Source organism: Trematomus bernacchii, unplaced genomic scaffold (assembly GCF_902827165.1).
Source record: "Trematomus bernacchii unplaced genomic scaffold, fTreBer1.1, whole genome shotgun sequence".
In the NCBI taxonomy this organism is placed as follows: Eukaryota; Metazoa; Chordata; class Actinopteri; order Perciformes; family Nototheniidae; genus Trematomus; species Trematomus bernacchii.
Genome location: NW_022987714.1, coordinates 2,236,243 through 2,258,720, shown reverse-complemented (window position 1 = coordinate 2,258,720; position 22,478 = coordinate 2,236,243). Strand labels below are relative to the sequence as shown.

Below are 22,478 nucleotides of genomic sequence, written 5' to 3'. Positions count from 1 at the left end.
CCAAGTACACACGGTTAAGCTTTGTAGGTTCACTTCAGCAATTCCTGTTGTCACCCCCAAGTCAGATGGAGCGGAAGGATTGAGGTGTCAGCACTGGGGCTACCAGGGATTGCCCCGCCTTGCCATCTGCTGCCACTACTGTAATCCATACAATGAGAAAATCAGTTGTCTCAGTCCGTACCAAAGTCATGTCGGCTCAACTCAATAAGAAAATCAACATCAGTGAGAGAAGATCCATATTTTCGCTGACAAAGGAACTGAGAGCCTTATTGGGTTATGTCCTTTTAATAGATGTGCATACTCTTTTGCATAGATAAAGCAGAACATTTTTATAATAAATGACCATAAATTTGAATGTCAAATTAATACTGATGTGACTACATTGGAGCGGCTGTGACTCAGGACCATAGACTGTATATATAAAGCTCAGGACGTAGAGCGGTCGTCCACGAATCGGAAGGTCTTGGTTCGATCCAGTCACATATCTTATTCTATAACTTATCTCATGGCCTGGCCAAGGTTTTTACAGTGTGTGTGAATTGTAATGCCACTAGAAACAACACATACTAAACATTTCTAAACACATAACTGATCAATAGTGTCAGCAGAAGGACAGAATAACAGGATCCTCTTAGAGTTTTCATGTAGTCAGTCAGAAACTAAAATGTATGGCCATTTTGACAGTGAGTGTTCACAACCGCTTGTTTAAGCTTCCCTGGTCCAAGTCACTGAAAACTGGCCTAACGTTGAGGGTGCCATGACAAAACACCCTTTACTCTATAGAGGGAGACAGATGCCCTTTGCCTGTTTTATAAAAGTATGTTCACAGCGAATGTTTCCCTTATATCTGATCAAAGTAGAATTAAGGAAAAATGTATTAGCATGTATCCAAGAAAAGTTGGCGGACTGAGGTGTTTTGGGCAATCTAGGAGCTAAAGGATTTTAATGACGATATCCTTTTTTGTAACAACCTTTCTGAACATTGAGTTGAGTTTGTTTGTGAAGTGTACATGTTCTTGCCATGTCTGCTTTGTTTCCACCAATAACACATCAAAGTACCTGTATCTGCATCTAAACTGCCAATTTGTGTGAAAGATGTATTCAATGTGTTTGTTTTGTGCTTTTTTAGCAGTAGTATTACAGTAACAGCTGTTTGGAAGAATAATAACTGACCAAGTCTTCAGAGCAACATTATTTTATTTAGTTTCAGTGAAATAGTACATACTGCAGCATACTGGCTGTGTTAATATTTACATTTAAAATCAATATTCTATACTTTGCATTCATCAAGTTCAATTCAACATTACAGTGTGGCACTTTGGGTTCTTCCAAATAAGGTTATTGTTAACAGTTCATTATTGTGATGAATACATTTTTAAAGGTAAAAAATAAAGAGTGGATAACTGAAAATCACAAAATACAGATAATAAGAAAATCCCTGAGAAAGCATTAATGCATTCAAAATGTATAAAGATGTAACACCACTTTAAAAGAAGGCAACTTTTAACAGAATTAGTTAGTTATTAGTTCAATCCATCCAGAATCTTCAAATACCTTGGTACTCGTGTTTGCAATGTCCGACAAACAGAGGCTCTGCCCGGATGCCACGCCTTGAGAAGAAAGGGAAGCAGAAACATTAATGTGTAAAAAAGCAAAGATTATTACAAAGAGCACAGTGTCTTGTTAAACTGTGCCAGCATAAATCTCTTTACCGGACCTGGGGAAAAAAAAGTTAGAGTACCTCACGAGCAAGCAGCGAAAGTCCTGCAAGCGAGGAAACGCCTTGTCTACACTTGAGGTCTGCTGTTCATCACTCCACAGTCTCTCTGCTCCAGCGCTTGCCCTCGGCCTGTGACAAGTGATTTATTTTAGAGGGATTTCATGCATGTCATGCAATTGTTGCTGCACTGTCTTTTTAATCACGTACCAAAGACGTGGATGGAGATTGGTGGCGTCAACATACTCCCCCCACATGGCGACCTCACCCCCTATCACCAGCTTCTTCTGTTCATCAGTGCCTGTGAGGGGAAGACAGTGAAAAGCTTTGATTTAAAAGTCTGATGGGTTTTATTTAGAGATAATAATACATTTTCTATTAATCATAAACTTCACTTCAAAGTTATAACACCACTTCAAGTCTACACACTTAGCAGGTCAATGTTTAAAGGTTCTCTACATGCTCCCACTACCAGCCCATAACTGACCCAGGTTATATAATAAATAACTTGGACATGAACACACCAGAAAAGTTCAGTGGCTGCACGGTGTAGGAGTTGCGCCAGTCCTGGCCATAGGCAATGTGGTTGATGTACCACGGGGCAGCTAGCACGACCCTCCTGCCGGCCTTGGTAATCCTGCTTAGCTCTGCCCTATAGAGCGGCACAGTGCCTTTCCAGATGTGCAGCACTGTGTCCTTAGGAATCTGATCAGGGTGACAAACCACATGCAGTCTTGCCCTTCTGTGCTATATTGCAAATGACCTGTCTTTTTTATAGTTCAGTATATTTTATTTTTAAAAACTGATGAGCTTTTATCATCATGGAAAAGCTTCTACCAAGACATGGTTCACACAATGCGGCAACTGAATTCCAAATGGATTATTTAAAATTGTTTTATGTTGCAAAAGCAGAGTCTTCCCCCAAACTAGGCTGTTAACACACTAAAATCCTCGCCAGAATATTATTTTCTAATATCCTCTTCCAAAAATATTACCATTTTAGAGCATGCTGTGCACAGTCCATGATCATATTTTAACCAAGGAGAGTTAACAGGTTTGAAATGTATCAAAATATGCTTGCATTTCCCATGACGTGCTTTTGTCTGTCCTAATTCCATACTACACAACAATTCTGAGTTGGGTGCCCTTTGAAATGTGTTCACACCATAAGAATTGAGAAAAAAGTAAAATGATTTATATATACACTATGCTTCATTCTGTATACCATTATTAAACTCTAAGGGATTGAGAACCAGATTATGTCTCTGTGACATAAATGAATGGACAACAGTCTTCACTGCCACCTAGTGGTATGGCTACAAAAAGAAAATCTGTGTGTACTTCAGAGGAAACCACGTTTTACCTGGTAATTATTATTATCACAACAAAAATCACAGCAGAAAGTCAAACTTCAACTGGCCACAGCACACAGGCTATGTTCTGACCCTTGAAGGCGAGGGGCCACACAGTATAGTAGCGGGCCCAGTCGTGTGTGGGCCCTGGCTGGTCCAGATACCACGGGGAGGCCAGAATCACCCTGAGCCCTGCTTTAGCCACTCTGCGCACTTCACACAGGTAGCAGCCATCTTTCCACACCTCCACCACTGACAGAGAGCTGCGCTGCAACACAATGCTATACTCCATCAGACTCATTTGAAGGTGATCTAACCCTGACCAAAACCCACAAGCGTTGCTTTTATTTTCCACACAATAATCTGTTAAAATATACCTGGTTCAAACCATTCACTCTGCTGATTTGTATTTTACATAAAAATGTATTGGATTAGAGTAGGATGCTAATAAGGTTTTATTCTACTGTATTTTAGCCCCAATGGGGTAATTTAGTTTGAATGTACAAATTGGTAGCATGTGTGAACCGGACAGCAGCTGTCCACAAACATTTACAAAAAACGTGTTAAATATCTTAAAAGGGAAAACGTTGAGTGATCCACCTACTACAGGAATAACATCAAGAATAAAGATGTTTGAAATTATTATGACCAATATATGTTTCATGTTTGCTTTAAATAATTATCTCATTCATTGAATGCAGATACTTGGACACACATTTTAATTAAATAAATAAATAATATTAAAAATGAAAAATAACAGAATTTCAAATACTGATTGTGTAAATTACTGCAATGTTTTGATGAAAAATAAAAAAGATATGAGCTTATATGAAAACACTAACAAAACATAATAATTACATGTTTCATATTATATTTATAGAGGGATTATTTGTGGGGGTGTACTTACTCGTTCATGGTAGTCAAACACATCCTGCCACACAATAGATGTCTTGTTGAGAGCTGAAGTGATATTCACAATGCTGGGGGAAGAGACATTAATGACATTTAAAACAATGACTTTTTGGTTGGTGCAATTCTCCAGGCTTTTTCTAAATTGTACAGTATGATGCATTTTAAAACATACCTCTCCATGTAGAATGCTTCCAGTTTGGGGAAGTTTCCTCCAAATCCCATCTTCTGCATGAATGCTCGGACATCAGGGTTGGATTTCCTATGGGACGTGAGTTTTTAAGCTTAAACATAAACTAGATAATAGGATGAAAACAAATGAATAGATGTACATTCAGTAAAGAATGTGAACAAAATAACAGGTGATAAAACAGTGGGCATGCATTTAAATGATCTATCATATTTCAACCTACCAGCAACCAAAGCCCACCTCATCCCCTCCTAGGTGAATATAGGAATCAGGAAACACTGATGACACTTCCTTAAATAGTTTAGTCATGAACTGATAGGTGGAGGGTAGCACCGGGTTGACAGGGCCAAAGGTTCCTGAAGGGGTGCTACCTCTGTAGCAGGGAGTCAAGAGATCAGGCTGCCCTGGGGGATAAACATTTATCAATAAGATTACCTTCAGCATTTTGTTTAAATAAATGTATTGCATTATCTGTTGAGTGCAGGAATTTTTTTCTACTGATAGCCACAGAGAAGGACGTGTAACACAAGATTCAGTAGCCTACATGTCTTTGTGCTATTTATAGACTTTCCTTTTAGGGTTTGGCAGACATGATTCCTTCAGGACCAAAACCAGGCATAAAGCCAAGTCCTCTATACGTTAAACATCAAGTATCTGGAATCAGTTGGATAAAGAAATTGTTTATAAATGTTACCTTTTCCCCAGGATTGGGTGTGGCCGGGTGAATCAAACTCAGGAATGACCCTTATTCCCCAAAGCCTGGCATGTGAGATCACCCTTCTCACATCTGACTGTGTGTAGATGTGAGTCATCGGATGGAAAGCCCCCTGAATTAGAGCCAGAAGCCTTTGTTCAGCGTGGGTGCACATTTTTTACAGTTTCCTACCGCATATATTCACAAGCAGGCTACTAAGTTAAAAGCTAGGGTTTTATAAAATAAAGGTTAGAATCGTCTACAATGCAGATACATTGCAGTTCAAATAAATGTGCAAAGTCATGGTTCAACAGGTTGAGCTGGTCTCATCTCATTTCTATACAGCTGGCTTCATCCACATGACATACCTTACTGGAAAGATCAGGAAAGGTGCTGCTCTGGTAAGGGAAGGAGGGGTCATCAACAATGTGCCAATGAAACACATTGAACTTACTGTAGGCCATTGCATCCTAACAAGAAAGATACATGTTAATACCATTGAATGGAAACACAAGGCTGAAGTTCAGATCATTTCAAGTTATTATTACCAGAGTTTTCAAAATGGCCGTCACTGGTAAATAGTGACGTGAAGTGTCCAATAAAATCCCCCTGAATTTAAACCGGGGGAAGTCGTCAATCTCAGTCTTGTTCACAAAATACTAAAAGAAAAAAAAAGGTAAACAAAAAATAGATTTAATTGTCAAGCACTATGACAAAGTGAGACTGTGTTTTAAGATAAATATTAACTCTAGAGCACTTACTGAGCCATATTCATCTTGATACACCAGCTGACTGAAGGATTCCAGACCTGTGTTTAATCAGAGGATATAAAGCATATAATCAACAGTCAGTAATTCTGCAATTTAGTTGGATTTGACAGTTGTAGAGAGGCTCTAGTTGGCTACTTTTAAAACTAGAAAAACCTAAAAAATGTCATGCTTGCTTTTTGGAAAGAGTGATCCATAACACCACAGTTACAGGTAATAATCCACCGGTTTAAATGTGGGTTAAGCTATAACAAATGGAATCGATCCAGTAATGCTGCATCAATTTATGAGACATAGTAAAACATTGAATTGGCCATCATATACTTCAATTTAATCTTCTAAACCTTTATACACACTTTACATTTTGAATAGGAGTATGACCAAAAGACAATGTTTTTTTTTTTTTTACTAATTTATGGCTACAAAAACTTGAGCTACATCTTAAATTAATCTTTAGGTCCTCAGGTTTTGGATGATTTATACCGTTTCTCTGTGTCATATACTGTCAACCTGCTATCTCCCCACCTAAGATTCCCTGTCCCATCCTAAAAGAGACAACATTGTGTCTATGAAGGTCCCTAATGGTTATTTTTTTATTTTACCTTTATTTAACCAGGATAGGTCTCATTGAGATTACAAATATATTTTTCAAGAGAGTCCTGGCCCAAGATAGGTAACACAGTAGCACAGTTACAGACCATTTTAAGACAAACAATCACAACACAGTCATACAACAAGTTAGCCAAAGCATGTACAGCCACTGCTTCAAGGTCATAGTCGCTTTGATAAATCACGAGATATCCCGTGCAACTTGCTGAACAAGCTTTGTTGGTTTCATTTCTTGTTTCCAAATGTTGTTTCTTACATACATGAATTTGCTATAATCACCTCTTACTGCACCCCACACAGTTTCTGCATTCAGAGATGCTTTTCCAGCAGATACACTCAGATTGTCTGTAACATAAATAACAGCAAGTTAGGTAAAGCCTCTAATTCCAACAGTTGGGACAGTTGTTACCAACGTGTACTTTACCTGTGGTGCTCAGGCTCAGATACATGTCAATACTTACATCTCTCAGAAGAGTCCTCATTGGGGTAACTCTCACAATCATCATGGTCAACACTGACCTCAACAGTAAATGGTTTATTCTGATTGAATCGCAGAGGACCATTTCCTGTTGGTCATAAAAGTAAAATTATTACAGATACTGGTAAGTTGGTTAAAGTTGTGTAAACGTTTTATGTTTGTATCACACTGAAGTTATTCTACAATATAACCTGTGGTATTTTTTACAACACAAACATGAAGCTCTGCTGCACTGGTTCATTGTCATGGTGGGTTTTTGAGTAGGTAGGCAGACTGACTGCTGTGCTGCTGTCTCTACAAAGCCTATTGAACTACTTTAAAAGCCAACATGACAAACAAAATATTCAAAAAACACCCAGTGAGCACTTTTCTCTAATAAACAGGGCATCCATAACAACATCTTAAATGTCTGAATCCCCAGATAATCTTTGATTAATGCTAGCACTATCATTTAAAAAGACAGGATTTAACCTACTGTATTTTGCTCATTCTGTTTGTATATAATACATAGTATAAGATTAGTCAAATTTGTGCAATCACAATACATTGTAATATTTAAGTATCACACAAACACGTAAATTAAACTACCTATGTCAATATTTACCATTTGTGTTAGTATTTTTAAACCAAGAAGGTGTTAAACTTCACTTTCGTTTAGCCATAGTCTCATTTTAACCTCACATCACTTACCAGAAGTGTAGTCTTGAAATATTAGAGAAAAATATCTCTTGAATGCAGCATCCAGAACAGAACATCCTGGTTTGGCGGCTGATTGTCTTCCGTATCCAAAGTAGAAAGCCTGCGAGTTCAGAGGGTATCGCTCGGGTGAGGTGGTGACAGTCTGCGGTAGTGGCCATACTCCCTCCACTGTGTGAAAGCCAAGAGCAATTATTATTAGTAGAAGCAAATACAAATGTGTACGAGTGCATCGTCCAGAACTAAGCATACACATGATGGCTTCCATACTACTCCACTGAGAGGCAACTACTGCACTGTCAAGCTGAACAGGTCAGGTGCCCAAAGCAAGCAGTCACGTGACCGGGGTTTAAGGTGTGGGTGCTTTTTTTCAGTGAGGCTGGTTGTTTTTCTTTCTTTCTTTCTTTCTTTATGTATTTCTTAATCTGAATGTAAAACAATAGGATACAGTTTGTAAGTTATGTAGACTATAACCATATATCGAATCATATGGTTTTATATTGTTTTTTTATCTTTCATTTTTTTAATAACACACACACACACAGCATCAATTATACTTCTTCTGCGAGTATAGTTGGAGTCCTGTACGATTAAATTAGATAAACTGTAACTTTGGTAGACAATAAATGGTTTGACATGATTACAAAAACAAGCTGCAAATAAGGCTGCTATTTACTGGCTATTAAAATACGCCATTTTGACAAAGTAGGCCTATAAACACAATTGAGGCCCTAGCAAAGTTCTCCTAGTCGTTATAATATTTGATAGTTTTATACTATTTTTCAATCGTGGGCCTTGCCTGCATTTTATGTTTTGTTTATAGCCTACTTGTTGACAACTGTAGCTTCCCGTGTTTGAACAGGGCGTACATTAATTATTTTTGTATGTATTTTAAAAACGTTTCCAAACATATACATGTGAAATAAAAGCGTGTCATATTAATAAAAGTATATTTTTGACATTCTCCTGTACGTCCCATCTGACGTAAGGCCGTCGTCAGTTAGTGACGCTGGGTCTCTTTGTTGGCTTAGCAGCGGCGACGTTTTGTTGTTATTTTCGCTGCAGCTGAAAAACAGGCTCGGATAATTTGGGGTTTCGTATTGTTCCGCAATCGACATTTCACACACTGTAGACTTAGGTGTGCTGTCACAACTTGATAACCACCCCAGGAATGGACTCGGACGAGGGTTATAACTATGATTACGACGACGAAGAGGAGGAATGTAGCGAGGATAGCGCCGAAGAGGAGCCCGAGGACGACAACCTGGAGCTCGGAGAGGTGGAGTTGGTCGATCCCGTGGTGGCCGGTGGGGAGCGAGATGAGCTCGGCGAGACCGGTGGAGGTGGCCACGGTCCCGGCGATGAGGAGGAGGAGGACTACCGCTTCGAGGTTTTGACTGCCGAGCAGATCCTCCAGCATATGGTGGAGTGTATCAGGGAGGTCAACGAGGTCATACAGGTAGGTTTTCTGGTATGCTGCCGTCAGGAAAGACCGGGGTCCAGGCTTGGGTGAATCATAAACAGGCCATGGACGTTAGCTTAGCTGTTAGCATTGTAAGGAGTAGTTTACTTGCTGGAAGTTGGTAGCTCCACAACAGGAATACGATTAACACAGTTCTACAATTAGACATTTCTCAACATAGCTCTCTTCTGTGTGTAGTGTTTGAAATTAACATATGAAAACATTTAAATATATTCATTTAAGTAGCCATTTCTGTACAAATGTTATGCCAGGAAGTAGTCTAATCCCATTGAGAAGTTGGCAGCACCGTTTGCTAATGTAGCTTCAAGATAGCTAGCTCGCTAACTAGCCAACTGTAACCGTTAACCCAGCACCTCACTTGAAAGGCATAACGTCTTTAGTGATGGAATTAGGTAACTGCCATCTCACACGAGATGCTGGCTGGATAGCATTAAACATGCTATTACAATTTCTCGTTACACATTTTGTGTAAATAACAGAATCGCTTCCGTTATTTTAATAATGCTCGAAAGGCTTGGTCATTGAGTTTGGTTAGCAAGTTCCAAGCTAGGTTATGTACGTTAACAAGCTATCTAACCGTGACTTCCAACAACGTTTTGTAAGATTCTACGAACAACTGTTATGGTTTTGTAACAGCTAACGTTTAGTTTACCACAGCTAACGTTATATTAATTGTAAGGGGGAACCCAGCGAAGCCCTTTGGCTTAGCGTTATCTTGGGCCTCCATTTCCTTTCCCTCAGCTACACTTGAGCACAGAATATAATGTAAAGGGTTCCTAATACACCAGTCACTATAATTATAGTTGCATAAGTGTTGCATTTCATACAAGGAAGTGCTTCATGGTGGCATTATTTCAATATAAACTAGCCCAAAACCGAATATTGGTAAAACAGCAATACAGTAGATACTGTACAGCCGCATGGCAATTATTTCTAAAGTAAGAAAAGCTGACATGGTGACTCTACATATAATTAGTATTCACATTTACATGCTTTTTTGTATTGATTTGCAGCACCACATAACTTATTAAATGTAAATAACCACATATTTTTTCTGATTCCAAGTTTGCAATGTAGAGTATGTGACAGTAGATTTGTTAATTTCACTTGGATTTACTTTCTTTTAAATGTCTCTAGTGACGTTGCCTTCACATGTCAAGAGTGGCTGGATTTGCCTGGCCTCTGAATGCGCTTCAGGTGTAAAGTTACAAGTGGCTGATGGATTTATTTCATCTGTAGAGACTTTGTTGACAGTAAAATATCCCATTGCAAACTTCAGAAAGAATTAAAAGGCAAAACAACCTTGAAGATTGTTCATGGATAAACTCAACTGTATTTCTAATATTTCCCAAGCCAATTTATATCAGTAATGGTAAAACAAATATCATGAACACCTCTGTAATACATGTCAACAGCAACACAAACTAAAGCCTAAGAGTGTCAAATTAAATCAACAACTATTTCGTTATACAAATAGGATTTATTGCAGTGCTGTTGTAATGGACTGCATATAAGTTCTAGCTACTTATTTGTAATAAACTGGCAACTGAATATATTGTCATAAATGTTTTTAATGTCAGATGTTCTGATTGGTTTTCTTGAAGTGTATTTATCTTCAATTGTAGATTTTTTAAATTCATGAACCGTTATGCTTTATAGGAGTTCACCCTATCGACTGTTTTTGTCTCTTTGACATTTGGGCGATATCATGTGTGCACATGCGGCTTGATGAATCTGAAAGCACTACACTGACTAAGTAATATATCGTAACTTTTTATCTTATAACATTGAAATAAAAAACTTGACCGTTTGGAGAAACATTCCTTCTTTGCTTATGCAAATAATATCTCAACATAATAAACACTCTTGAATCAGGATACAGTTATTATCACATAACACAGAATTGAACACTGTATTGTATTAATATTGTCACATTAATCAGTCCCGTTATTCCCATCCTTAACTACAGCAGGATGGAATTAAATGAGCATCGTGTGTATTGGTACATTAAGACAATTCCCCTATCTAATCTTGCAATTAGTAGTTTGCTTTAAGGGTTGGACCATGGCACAGTGACATAAAGTAGTCTGCTGTTGCATCATTCTGATTTTAAAATGGTATGAACAATGCTTATCCTCATGCAATTTAACCATTACATTTCTTTTTTTTAATTGGGTTTTTAACACCTACTTTGTTTAAGTTGACACATATAATACCCAGGTATTCCAGGAAAACTCCTAAGTGCCTATTTCCACAGTGACACTTAGTGTTGTTACCTCATTAGCCAGACAAAGTGATTTTTGTCACAATATACTGTTTATAGAGCAAAATGTGTAAACACGTTTCTAAGTGAGACGTTTGATTAACCAACAGACACCACCATGGCCGTTTTTTTGATTAATTTGTTAGCAGTGTGTAATGTGATTAGATTTTGTGATTCATATTTCACTATACTGCTCCCACAAGCATGCTGCGTTCAACTTGTGCAGATGCAACCCATGACCAATCTGCATTTTGGTTGCCACTTTCCATTGACTTTGCATGTCAACTCTCAATTTAGCACTTTGTTTGCAGTGTAGACCCATGACCAAACTGCAGGGCGGCATCAAATTGTGAATTAGCGCTGTTTTTGTAGAGAGCAGGTTAAAAGACATAATGCAGCGAATATATTTGAATTTTACTAAATTGTAAACAAGTTTCTGCTTCATACTGTGTAACAATACTGTTTGTGATATATATATATATATATATATATATATATTTGCCACATCATCATCAATATTGCAATACTTTGAACATTGTAGAATCTACCAATGCAATATTAAATGTTGATTTGCACAGGACAACCTAAGATTGTAGTAGAAGTTGGATTGTTGTGGACCTTTTTCATTCAAAGGTTTCTATTTGATGATGTTGAATGGTGAAATACACTGAAAAATACTTATTGATTATAGACAATTGCTACCAACGTGTCACAGTATATGCTGCATAAACCTGGCTTTTTTTTTTCCACTCAACCAAGATTTGAAAAAACCTTGCAGCCAAAACTTGACGCACACCGTGCCTTTACAAATGACTAAGAGACATAACTGTTTTTGGTTGCCAATGACAGGAGTAAAAAAACTCTTTCATTTACACAGCCCTACAAGGAGTCTTGCTATGGGGAACAGCTGATTACCCCGCCTACACTGCAGGGGGAAACAAAAATCTGAACAGTACACAGTAACAAAAGTGAGATGCGTTGAATATGGGTGTACCATCAGTGGGAATACAGCTTAACATACATGGGTGGATAGTAAATATTATTGGAAGTGAGAACTATTTAATCAACAACTATTTTAATTTACAGTTTAAATAACTGCTAACTACTGCTAGGATTAACCTACTATTGAAACCTAGGCTATAAAGCTGTGTGTTTTGCCACGAAGAAAGTTAAACTTCGCATACATTTGTGGAGGTGTCTTTTCATGTCAAATGTACCCTTGTTGTTGTGAAATTTGGCAGAAGTTAAACGCAAACTCTAGCTTTATTTCTAACCAACCCTTCTTGTTCTTCTAGAATCCTGCAACAATAACACGAATCCTTCTCAGTCACTTCAACTGGGATAAAGAAAAGCTCATGGAGAGGTAAGAATCTCTCTAGTACATCCTTCCCCCCCCCTTAAAGTGCCTGGGAGAGTTTCTTTCTTAATGCAATTTAACACCGATACATTTTTGTCTCGATTATTACAGGTATTTTGATGGTAATCTGGACAAGCTTTTCTCCGAGTGTCATGTCATTAACCCCAGTAAGAAGCCTAGGATCCGTCCTGCAATCAACACTAGATCATCGGCACAGGACATGCCATGTCAGATCTGCTATCTGAACTTCCCCAACTCTGTAAGTCCTATTATGAAACCAGCATTGTGTTTCAGTAGCTCAATGTCTGTTCTGGATCATGTTGTGGTTTATGATAGTGATAATGTTGAAAGTGACTCTACAATGCTGTGTCTTGGCTTCATACCACAATGGAGATTTAAGAGAGATTTTGAAGTTGGTAAATGCAAAACTGAGGCACCGTTATAAATAGGGATGTCCCGATCACCTTTTTTTGCTCCCGATCCGATTCCAATCATTTGATTTTGACAATCTGCCGATACCGATTTTTCCCGATCCGATCTTTATGCAATGCATTAAGAGAAAAAAAAGGAAAAAAGCATTCAAGTTGTCCCTTAAGGTTATTTTCTTATTTAAATGACAGTACCCAACTACCCATTCTATCCAACATGGATATAGCTTCTTTTTTTCACAGCAGCATTGGATCAGTTCAGTTGTGCAGCATTGGATCAAAACAAAATACAGCAGGCACGTCTGTTAACAGGGCTTGCAGGTGGCCACGAAGCTTGTTGTGAAGGGCAGGCAGAGCTTTCTCTGTAAAGTAGTGACGAGAAGGCAACTCATAACGTGGCTCCAAGTGCTCCATGAGACGGCGAAACCCCACGTTCTCCACCACCGATAACGGCTGGTCATCCAACACGATGAATTCAGCTATCTTGGCTGTTATTTTTTTGGCCTTTTCCCTGTTCTGGGGCAGTTTTTCTTTCCTTTTTAAAAGTCTCTGAAAGTGTCGGTTGTTTCAGTGCCGTTACCTGAGTGGCCGCTGTGTACTCGTCGTGTTGTTGTTGGTGTTCGTATTAGATTGGTCGTGTTGAACGTAGCTCTGTTCTTTCCACCACGCGGTACCTCCGCCTTGCAAACATTGCATCTGGCTGTTACACTGCCTTCGCTTTCAATTTTATAATACTTCCAAACTCCTGACATTTTCTCTGTCCCGACTCCCGAGTCACCAGCTGAACGTAGCCTCTTGTTAGCTTACTGCTACTATTAGACACTGCGCCCACTCTGTTGCCAGATTTGAGAGAAATAAGCAACCAGGTCTATGAAAACAAGCCCAAAAGAAGCAACACATACATGCTGTTGTGTAATTTTAAACCAAAACTAAGGCCTCAGGATGACTTTAAGACATGAACATGGTCATTTTTGTTTTGTAACATTAAATAAAATAATAAAAATATTTTATAAAAAAAAAAAAAAGTTTCCCGATCCCCGATCTTTTTCTCCCGATTCCGATCTTTTAAAAATCACGTGATCGGCTCCGATCCCCGATCACGTGATCGTATCGGGACATCTCTAGTTATAAATAAGACAACTGTTTTTTTAGATTCATTAAACTGCGAGTTAATTTATTGACACTAAACTACATTCACAGTTTTTTAAAGTTGTAAAAGTGATAAAGGATCAAATCTAAAGATTGTTTGAGTTACCCACCAGTCCTGATGTCAAAGTTGGAAATGAATACATTGTTTGAGGGTCATTCCGCCTGCAAGCCCCTTTCAATGAATACCTGCGTGGCAATTTGGTGTTGCTAGAACAATCCTTCAAGGCCCTGACCAAACATCATATGGTTGGTCAAGTTCATGCCGTCCGTGAGTGTCTGTCGCCATCGTTTTTGCTGTGTGTCCCACCCAGCCCGCACGTTTTGGTCCCGCATCAGCATGAGTCGGTTGATTAAAGAAATCACTTCGATCAGCTTTTCAGTTAAAGTGAATCAGCGCACAAGAAGAGAAAGGGATGTGCTGAAAACGAGCAAACAACTTCCTAGGATAATTTCTCTACACAGATAGATTTAAACGACATGGCCGTTTGGAATGAAACTAAATGGTGACAGAGAGTGGCGTTTTAATGGATGTATCATAACAAAGGCTGCAGTCTTTGGTTTTCCCTTTTTAAATTACGAATAAGTCTTCGCTGTGTGTTCAAGAATGACTTTCGGCCCAAGTTAGCTCCTATGCCACTGCTTCTGTGATGTTTGTTCAGTGTGTCAGGGCCTTCCGACAGCTTGGCCGTTATGTATTGAAGGGAAGTTTTCTTTAAAAACATTGCTTCCTTTGAATTATGCAGAAACCATTTAAAACACAATTAAGTTCCTTACACACATTGTTTTAAACAGTTAGGTTCCACTTACTGCACTTTTTTATTCTCAACCCTTTTAAACACCAAAAGGCATCTACCCAGCAACTTTCAGGAAGCATCAAAGTTCCTCTAATCCAAACATCTGAATGCAATCATGTTGTTTAATTAAGACCTCTGAAATCTGAGTGCTCTAATGGTCAAATGTGTTCAAACTCAGTACTTGTATTTTTTGTAAAATGTTTGTTTATTTGAGCATAATAAGATTTTCACTTTCACCTTATGACATCTTTGATCAACACACTTCGCACACTGTCTTTCTTTATGACAAATCACCTCAATATGGATTTCATAATGTTAATCTTTTGGGGTTGGGTTAAATGAATCCAATAAGAATAACTTCAAAGTCAAGGTGAAAACTCCAAAAAGAATACATATACATTATCACAGTGAGGTGGTTTTGTGTTTCAGCTCTGATATTTAGTGTGTGTCCTAACATCTGAAAGAAAGCTAAATAATCTAGATATTCTAACATGGATTGTTTATATTTTGGAATTTGAAGCACAACAAATGATCCACTTGTTATATAAATCACTTTATTATTAAAGATGTGGTTTTCTCTGAATCACCCTGAAGGCTTTGGCTTGGTTACCAGAAGTGCATTTGCTTCTAATCATGTGATGTCTTTTTGTGTTATTCATGAGGTGCTTCTCTCTTACAGTATTTTACGGGCTTGGAGTGTGGACACAAGTTCTGCATGCAGTGCTGGGGAGACTACCTGACTACCAAAATCATAGAAGAAGGAATGGGACAGGTACCTACTACCTTTATTCTACTGTATGGCACTGACCACTGTTAGTCTTAGCTGTCTGACTAATGATTTGTTGTTTTCCCAGACCATTTCCTGTCCTGCTCATAGTTGTGACATTTTGGTTGATGACAACACAGTCATGTGAGTATCGTTCTGTGCCTTTATTTGTTTTGATGTCTCGTCGCATGTTGGTCAGCAGTGATCCGCACATGTATATTGTGAGTGACAGGAAACAAAAATGATTTCAGTTTTTTATTTTTGGGAACAGAGACAAACACAGTTCAATAACAAACTACCTGAGAAAGAGCATTGTTATATCTGAGAATGAAATATCTCATGAAATTAAATTAAATGAGATATGATTTCTCTATTCAAGCCATAGGTTTAGTAGAAACTATTAATTAAAGTACTTTACCTGACATTTGGCATACTAAAAGTAAAGTGAAGGGCTTTCTAGTTGCATCTTTACTTAGCTACCTTACGATGTTGATGTTGTGCCTGCCGTGCAGTAAAGTACCTTCATATTGAAAGTGAGCGCACTAATCCCTTCTGCCAGCTCTTAAGATGACTAATTGTCTTAACCTACATTCTGATCTGACCAGCTAGCAGGACACCTAGCAGACTAGTATAGAATACTTATGGTTCACGTTTAGTTTCATGAAATGCATTTTGTACCAATTAGTTGAACGCCTGCACTTAAACTCATATTTTTCTTATTTGGAAATATGTTGTTAAATAGTTATTAATTGTGGACAAATGAATATTTAAACACCAATTTACATTTGATTTGATTGAGCAATTCCTTAGATGTGGAATTGTTTGAAATCTTTTTTGTTTCCTGTATTGTTTCTTGGAAGTTATGCACATGAAGGAAAAAGCCTTTGAACAAAGTTATCAATTTGATGTAATGAAGGCTAATGAATGATTTGACCTCTCCTATAGGCGCCTCATAACAGATTCAAAAGTGAAGTTGAAGTACCAGCATTTAATAACGAATAGTTTTGTAGAGGTAAGCTTTGAGATTTTTTTTGTCTTTAACAGTATGATGTAGGGATGCTCCGATCGGCAATTTTGGGGCCGATCGCCGGAATCAGTATCAGCCGATACCGTTCACCGATCCGATCGAGTGGGTGGGGGCTATGGGCATCTTCCATTTAAAGTGATGTTTAAAACTCAGTTAATGGGGCTCATTCACTGGCGCTTCCACAAACAACAACCAACATAATTATTACATTCAAATGAAGTACATTATTCAAGTTTACATTAACTTTGGATAATAACACGGAAGAAATGAGCGGAAGCGCTCTCTTTTCCTCTCTCTCCCCCTCTCTCTCTTCCTCTCTCCCTCTCTCTCTCTCTCTCCTGACAGCCTGTCAGTATCTCATGCAGCTCACTGATCCAGTAATGAGTGACCCCACAGTGAAGAATAAACATATTTATAGCTAGTTTAGCTTGTTCCAGAGGTAGATAAAATAGCGAAGTGTGTTAGGTCTAACTCTTAATGTGTGTTCTGCTCCGCTCACCGGTCCGTCACAGCGGGTGGAGCTGCAGGATTTCTGCTTCACACACGTTGCATACCGCTATTTTATTGTCATTTTCGGACACCTTAAAATACTGCCAGACTGGTGAAGCCATTTTGGCGAGCTTGTTTTGCCGCGCAGAGAAAAGTGTCATGTATTTTACGTCATGTGATCGGCTCTCCCGATCGGCCTTTATAGAGAGCACCGATCGATCGGCAAAGAGTGAATATCGGCCGATATCGATCGGCGGCCGATTGATCGGAGCATCCCTAGTATGATGTATTGGAATATGAAGCCTTGATTTATGATGTTTAGGTTTATACTATATGCACTATTTTGAAATGCAGGGACCTTATTTGTACTTAAGCGTCCATGAAACTACAGATTGATGTTCTACCTCTCATTACTCCTTCAAAGTGCAATCGACTGTTAAAGTGGTGCCCTGCACCAGACTGCCATCATGTTGTCAAAGTCCAGTACCCAGATGCCAAGCCAGTGAGGTGCAAGTGTGGCCGTCAGTTCTGGTAAGATGGCTTGTTTAGAAATGAGTGTATTAGACAGTTGTTAACAGCTAGCGACACTTGCTTATTAAGCTTTGTCTAAATGTATATTGTGTTGCCTCCTCTTGGTGCAGCTTCAACTGTGGAGAGAATTGGCATGATCCTGTCAAGTGTAAGGTAAGCTAATCGGGAAAGGCTATACAACTTACAGACATTTTAACCTATTAAGATTAGCATTCATTGTGTTAATATCTCTTATTTATATTCTTTTTTTAGTGGTTGAGAAAATGGATAAAGAAATGTGACGATGACAGTGAAACTTCAAACTGGATTGCAGCAAATACTAAGGTATGGAATCAAAGATGTATGACTGGCTTGTGTTGGCATGTAACTAGTTGCATGATCTTGAAGACATTTTAATTGTGGAAATACTGATCTGATCATACTGAACAATCTGTTTTTTAACATGGGGTAAAATGAAGGACTGGACAGTCCCTTTAGTTAGGTGTACATACATTTAATCACTTTTAAATGGTCAACTTTTGATAGCCGGGCCCTAGACATCAGGCTTCTATACAAAAAATGTCACACAACTCTAGACTTCTAAAATATCTGCCAAAAAACAAACTGCTTCTCAAACTTTAACATCTAAATTGTTGTGTATTGTTGCTTTTTTCTGTTGATTTGTTTGCAAAACTCATTATTTGTCTCTCATGACAGGAGTGTCCAAAATGCCATGTGACCATTGAGAAAGATGGTGGCTGCAATCACATGGTTTGTCGGAACCAGAACTGCAAAGCTGAGTTCTGCTGGGTCTGCCTGGGTCCATGGGAGCCCCATGGCTCTGCCTGGTAAGAGCTCATAGCATATACAGTTAAAGATGGTCAATATGAAATATCACTGTTATTGTTTGTCTAATAGTAGTGACATGTATAGATGGTTCTAACCTGGTGATGTTACAGGTACAACTGCAATCGCTACAATGAAGATGATGCTAAGGCAGCCAGAGATGCTCAAGAGGTGGTAAAAAAACTTGACTCATTAATACCTTTTAGGGACGCGTGCATGCCATTTTATTTTGGCGTTTTTCTGAGTGAAATTCAACAAGGTACAGTGTATCACGTAAACGTTTGTACATCATAAAGAAGTCCATCCAAAAACTGGAGTGGAAACAATGACGGGTAAGATGCTACGTGTGTGTAATTACAAATGTCCATTACAACTCTTATAACATGTTAGATACTGAAGAATGGCCTGCAGAATACAATTGAGACAGTTTGTTAACGGTAACCAGTCAGTTTGAAGATTTATAAGTCATCTTGATTTAAAAGAGTCAAGGCCAATTCCATCCTGTGTGCAGCGCTCCAGAGCAGCTTTGCAGAGGTACCTGTTCTACTGCAACCGCTACATGAACCACATGCAGAGCCTGCGCTTTGAGCACAAGCTCTATGCTCAGGTCAAGCAGAAGATGGAGGAGATGCAGCAGCACAACATGTCCTGGATTGAGGTGCAGTTCCTGAAGAAGGCCGTGGATGTGCTGTGCCAGTGTCGCTCTACACTCATGTTCACCTACGTCTTTGCCTTCTACCTCAAGAAGAACAACCAGTCCATCATTTTTGAGGTAAACAAACAGAAATCCCTCTCGATGCTGGCATCATTTCCATTCATCACTCCTCTCTGGCAGCAGATCCAGTCCACTGACCAAAAGAGTCACCTGACTGTTGAAAGGGCAGAGGGAAGGAAAACGAGCCAAACGTCCTGTCAGTCTGAGCTAGGCCTTTTGGCAGAAGGCTTTAAAGCAGGGGTATTCAACATTGTGGGTGTTTCTCAATCGCGAGTACGCTTGCTTGGTAGCACATGTCTGCCGAGCATCTTGCTTCAGAAGCGAGTCAAGAATACTTCCTGACATTCGGAAAACAAAGAGAGGAACACGCTAGCAAGTGTGCAGGTGTGCGTCATATGAGAGGCCCCGCCTTACATCTTCCGCCACAGATTTGGGGAAATTGGTCCGTGCGCAAAGCATTGTGGGGATTTTAAGACCGCGAAGTCTACTCGTGTGCACACTCGATATTTCTCCAAACGGAGTACGCCGGGCTCGGTAGATTTCCAAGTATACTGGAGATTGGAACAGTACTTCGGCGGCACTCGATGACGTAGTATGCTTGAAATAGTGGCTCTGAAGCAGCTTTACTCGCGATTGAGAAACACCCGGGGTCCATGACCACTAGGGGGTCCTCAGAGTTACTGCAGGGGGGCCCCTAAATTATGCCTTCATTGTTTTGAAAGTAAAATTAAAGAAACTAAGACAAAAAAACACACATTAGAGTACCATGTACCTAACATATTATTAGTAAAGATAAATGGCTTATTCATAAAAAGAAACAACCTATTTTTAATTTAGACAACATCAATGATAGCGTTACTGTTACTAACTGAATTTTGTGTGCTACCTATCCGTAACGCTGAACTAGTGGCTACATATTGTTCATTTGTAATGATATTTAATAGCTTTTAATACATTTGATTAACTTTTACGCTTATGTTGTTGGCCTGCTCTTTGGGCTTTCAGCTTATGGCCTCAAAAATCCTGACAAACTCTGCTTTAAAGTGTAGGCAACATTATCATGAATAACTGTTATTTCGGTCAGAATAATAGTGTTTATCAATGTCTTGGTTCATTAGAACAACCAGGCAGACCTGGAAAATGCCACTGAGGTGCTGTCTGGCTACCTAGAGCGGGATATCTCCCAGGATTCCTTGCAGGATATCAAGCAGAAAGTACAAGATAAGTACAGGTCAGTAAATCCTCATCTCCTGCCGTCCACTGTTACGTTTATGCATGTTCTCAGATGCTAACAAGTGTGTTGTTCCTCTGCAGATACTGTGAGAGCCGGCGAAGAGTGCTGCTACAGCACGTGCATGAAGGCTATGAGAAGGACCTGTGGGAGTACATAGAGGATTGAGGACACGTCCCAATGCAACAGACTCTTGAGTATCTTGACAAACTAGAGCGCTGATGCAATTTAACAGGGCAGCACGGGCCTTCTGCCGCCTCTCCTTTGGCAAACCAACCACTTTTGCATCATTTTTCCTGGATTTGTTTAACAAAATCTTCAAAAATAAATTATATTTAAATAAAAGGTAGAGTAATAAAAAGAAAGTGTACTACAGTATTGTTAGCAACCGAGTGGAGTCTTGAGAAAGCAAAGAATCCATCTTAAACAAATACATCCGTTGGGCTTGTATTGTAACACCTCCCCTGAACTATCTTATTTTCCTTTGTTTTATTTGCTTGTGACTCTTTTTGTGTTTTTGATTTTGACTTTTTGTTTTCCCATTAGTGTGAAAATGTTTTCAACACAGCTTTAATTGTCCTGGCCATGTGTGCAGTATGTGTTGAGATCCTTGTCTGAGTGGCTGAATGTTGATAGGTTGATTGCAAAGACATTTCAGGGGGGAAAAAAGAAAAAAACATCTAAAGAACAAATTAGTAAGTCTGTATTTTCCAATTTGTAAATAGTCCATATGCATGGAAGAGCAAGAGTGGCACGTGTTTGCATAATTTTGAAATTTTGAAATATTTATTCTTCACCAATATCGAGAAAGGTGTACTTTTTCCAAGTACGTTGAGTCTGTGAACTCCCTCCTCTGAGTGGGAGTCGGATGTCTTATCATCGTCATCCTCAGTCTCTTCAGAGCAGTACACAGGTTCCACCTTATTAGTAATTCCAAATGGGGATTGGTAGAAAGAATTTCTATTAGTCGCCAAGTAATCCGCTAAAGGACTCCGTTAAAGCGCACTGCTAAGTTAGAAACCCAGAGCAGAAAAGATTTTACAGTTCAGAGGTGAGGTAGAATGCAACGCCCCTGTGTCCTCCTATTCTAACCGTTTGCCGTACCCCCTTAGTTGTTTTTAGAGGTGATAACATTTAAGAATATTACTAATTATTTGCAAGAGCCAAACTGAGTGACATTCACTCTTTTCTTTTTTCTCTCTCTTTCCCGACGTGGCTTGAGGTAGCCCTCTTGAAGCTCAGTTGCACCTTGGGGATTGAATGAGGGTAATAGAATGTACCGACTGCACAGCTTTGAGCTGCTAATTGGGCTGGATCACTGTCAAACAGGGTCAGGCGTTTGCATCACTCTTGCAGGGACTACTTGGGCGGCATGAGGCAGATAGTGGCCGGGCCTCCTTTAAGAGATCTCTTGCCCTGCGGTGAGAACGAACAAAGCTTTAAACCGAGCTACACAGGTGGACTTCTGTGATCCTTAGGCAGATGAAGAATATAGGGGAGACTTCTAAAGGTTGTAGGACAGTTGTTTTTTTTTAACGCCGTTATGCTTTTGCATTAAAGACTGTACTTTTCGCACATGGGTTGAGGATTCAACATTGAAATGTCAGTGCCCTTCCAGGTTTTGCATTGTTCTATGTAGTGGTTGTTCTGGTGTCAAGCTCTCTGCTTGTAAATGCTCGTTCATGTCTCTGCAATATGGCAGTCCTAACATGACTGACTGGAGGGGACATGGAAAAACAGGCACTGATGCAAGTCAGAAGATGTCAGCTTTCATTCAAACACATCCTTTAACCCAGTCTCAGATCTTTGGGGAATTCTCACCCAAAATGCTTCTAATGTGTTCAAACTTATTATTTCATCCTAGCAAATTATAAACTGTATTGTTTATTTGAATAAATGTCATGAGAAATCTCATTTTTGGGAGTACTGTGTGAGTCATTAGAGTAGGTTTGGTCGCAATCATTAATTACCCAAACATCCATGATTCATGTCTACGCTATGTATTTTT

At 39.1% G+C, this 22,478-nt stretch overlaps 2 protein-coding genes across 5 annotated transcripts; one reads left to right on the top strand and one right to left on the bottom strand.

Moving 5' to 3' along the window:
• Window positions 1–1,177: 1,177 nt before the first annotated feature.
• Window positions 1,178–7,725, bottom strand: hexa (hexosaminidase A (alpha polypeptide)). Of its 3 annotated transcripts, XM_034141716.1 has the most exons (15): window positions 7,407–7,721; window positions 6,700–6,804; window positions 6,518–6,583; window positions 5,624–5,670; window positions 5,411–5,521; window positions 5,231–5,332; window positions 4,863–4,995; window positions 4,392–4,572; window positions 4,154–4,240; window positions 3,977–4,049; window positions 3,291–3,337; window positions 2,242–2,369; window positions 1,928–2,018; window positions 1,742–1,849; window positions 1,178–1,610 (listed from the first exon to the last, which is right to left on the bottom strand). In XM_034141716.1, the coding sequence occupies exons 1-15, from the start codon at window positions 7,678–7,680 to the stop codon at window positions 1,547–1,549; spliced, it is 1,617 nt and encodes a 538-aa protein (XP_033997607.1). In that variant the 5' UTR covers window positions 7,681–7,721; the 3' UTR covers window positions 1,178–1,546. The 3 variants fall into 3 exon arrangements, with proteins under 3 accessions (XP_033997607.1, XP_033997605.1, XP_033997606.1); XM_034141714.1 differs by lacking the exon at window positions 3,291–3,337 and having other exon boundaries at window positions 2,242–2,422; window positions 7,407–7,718; XM_034141715.1 differs by lacking the exons at window positions 1,178–1,610; window positions 1,742–1,849; window positions 1,928–2,018 and having other exon boundaries at window positions 2,246–2,422; window positions 3,163–3,337; window positions 7,407–7,725.
• Window positions 7,726–8,421: 696 nt separating this feature from the next.
• On the top strand, window positions 8,422–22,384 carry arih1 (ariadne ubiquitin-conjugating enzyme E2 binding protein homolog 1 (Drosophila)). Of its 2 annotated transcripts, none has more exons than XM_034141718.1 (14): window positions 8,422–8,871; window positions 12,454–12,521; window positions 12,627–12,774; window positions 15,566–15,658; window positions 15,741–15,796; window positions 16,598–16,664; window positions 17,593–17,699; window positions 17,810–17,852; window positions 17,952–18,023; window positions 18,396–18,526; window positions 18,638–18,695; window positions 19,036–19,296; window positions 20,358–20,470; window positions 20,554–22,384. In XM_034141718.1, the coding sequence occupies exons 1-14, from the start codon at window positions 8,584–8,586 to the stop codon at window positions 20,636–20,638; spliced, it is 1,590 nt and encodes a 529-aa protein (XP_033997609.1). In that variant the 5' UTR covers window positions 8,422–8,583; the 3' UTR covers window positions 20,639–22,384. The 2 variants fall into 2 exon arrangements, with proteins under 2 accessions (XP_033997609.1, XP_033997608.1); XM_034141717.1 differs by having other exon boundaries at window positions 18,638–18,698.
• Window positions 22,385–22,478: the final 94 nt, after the last annotated feature.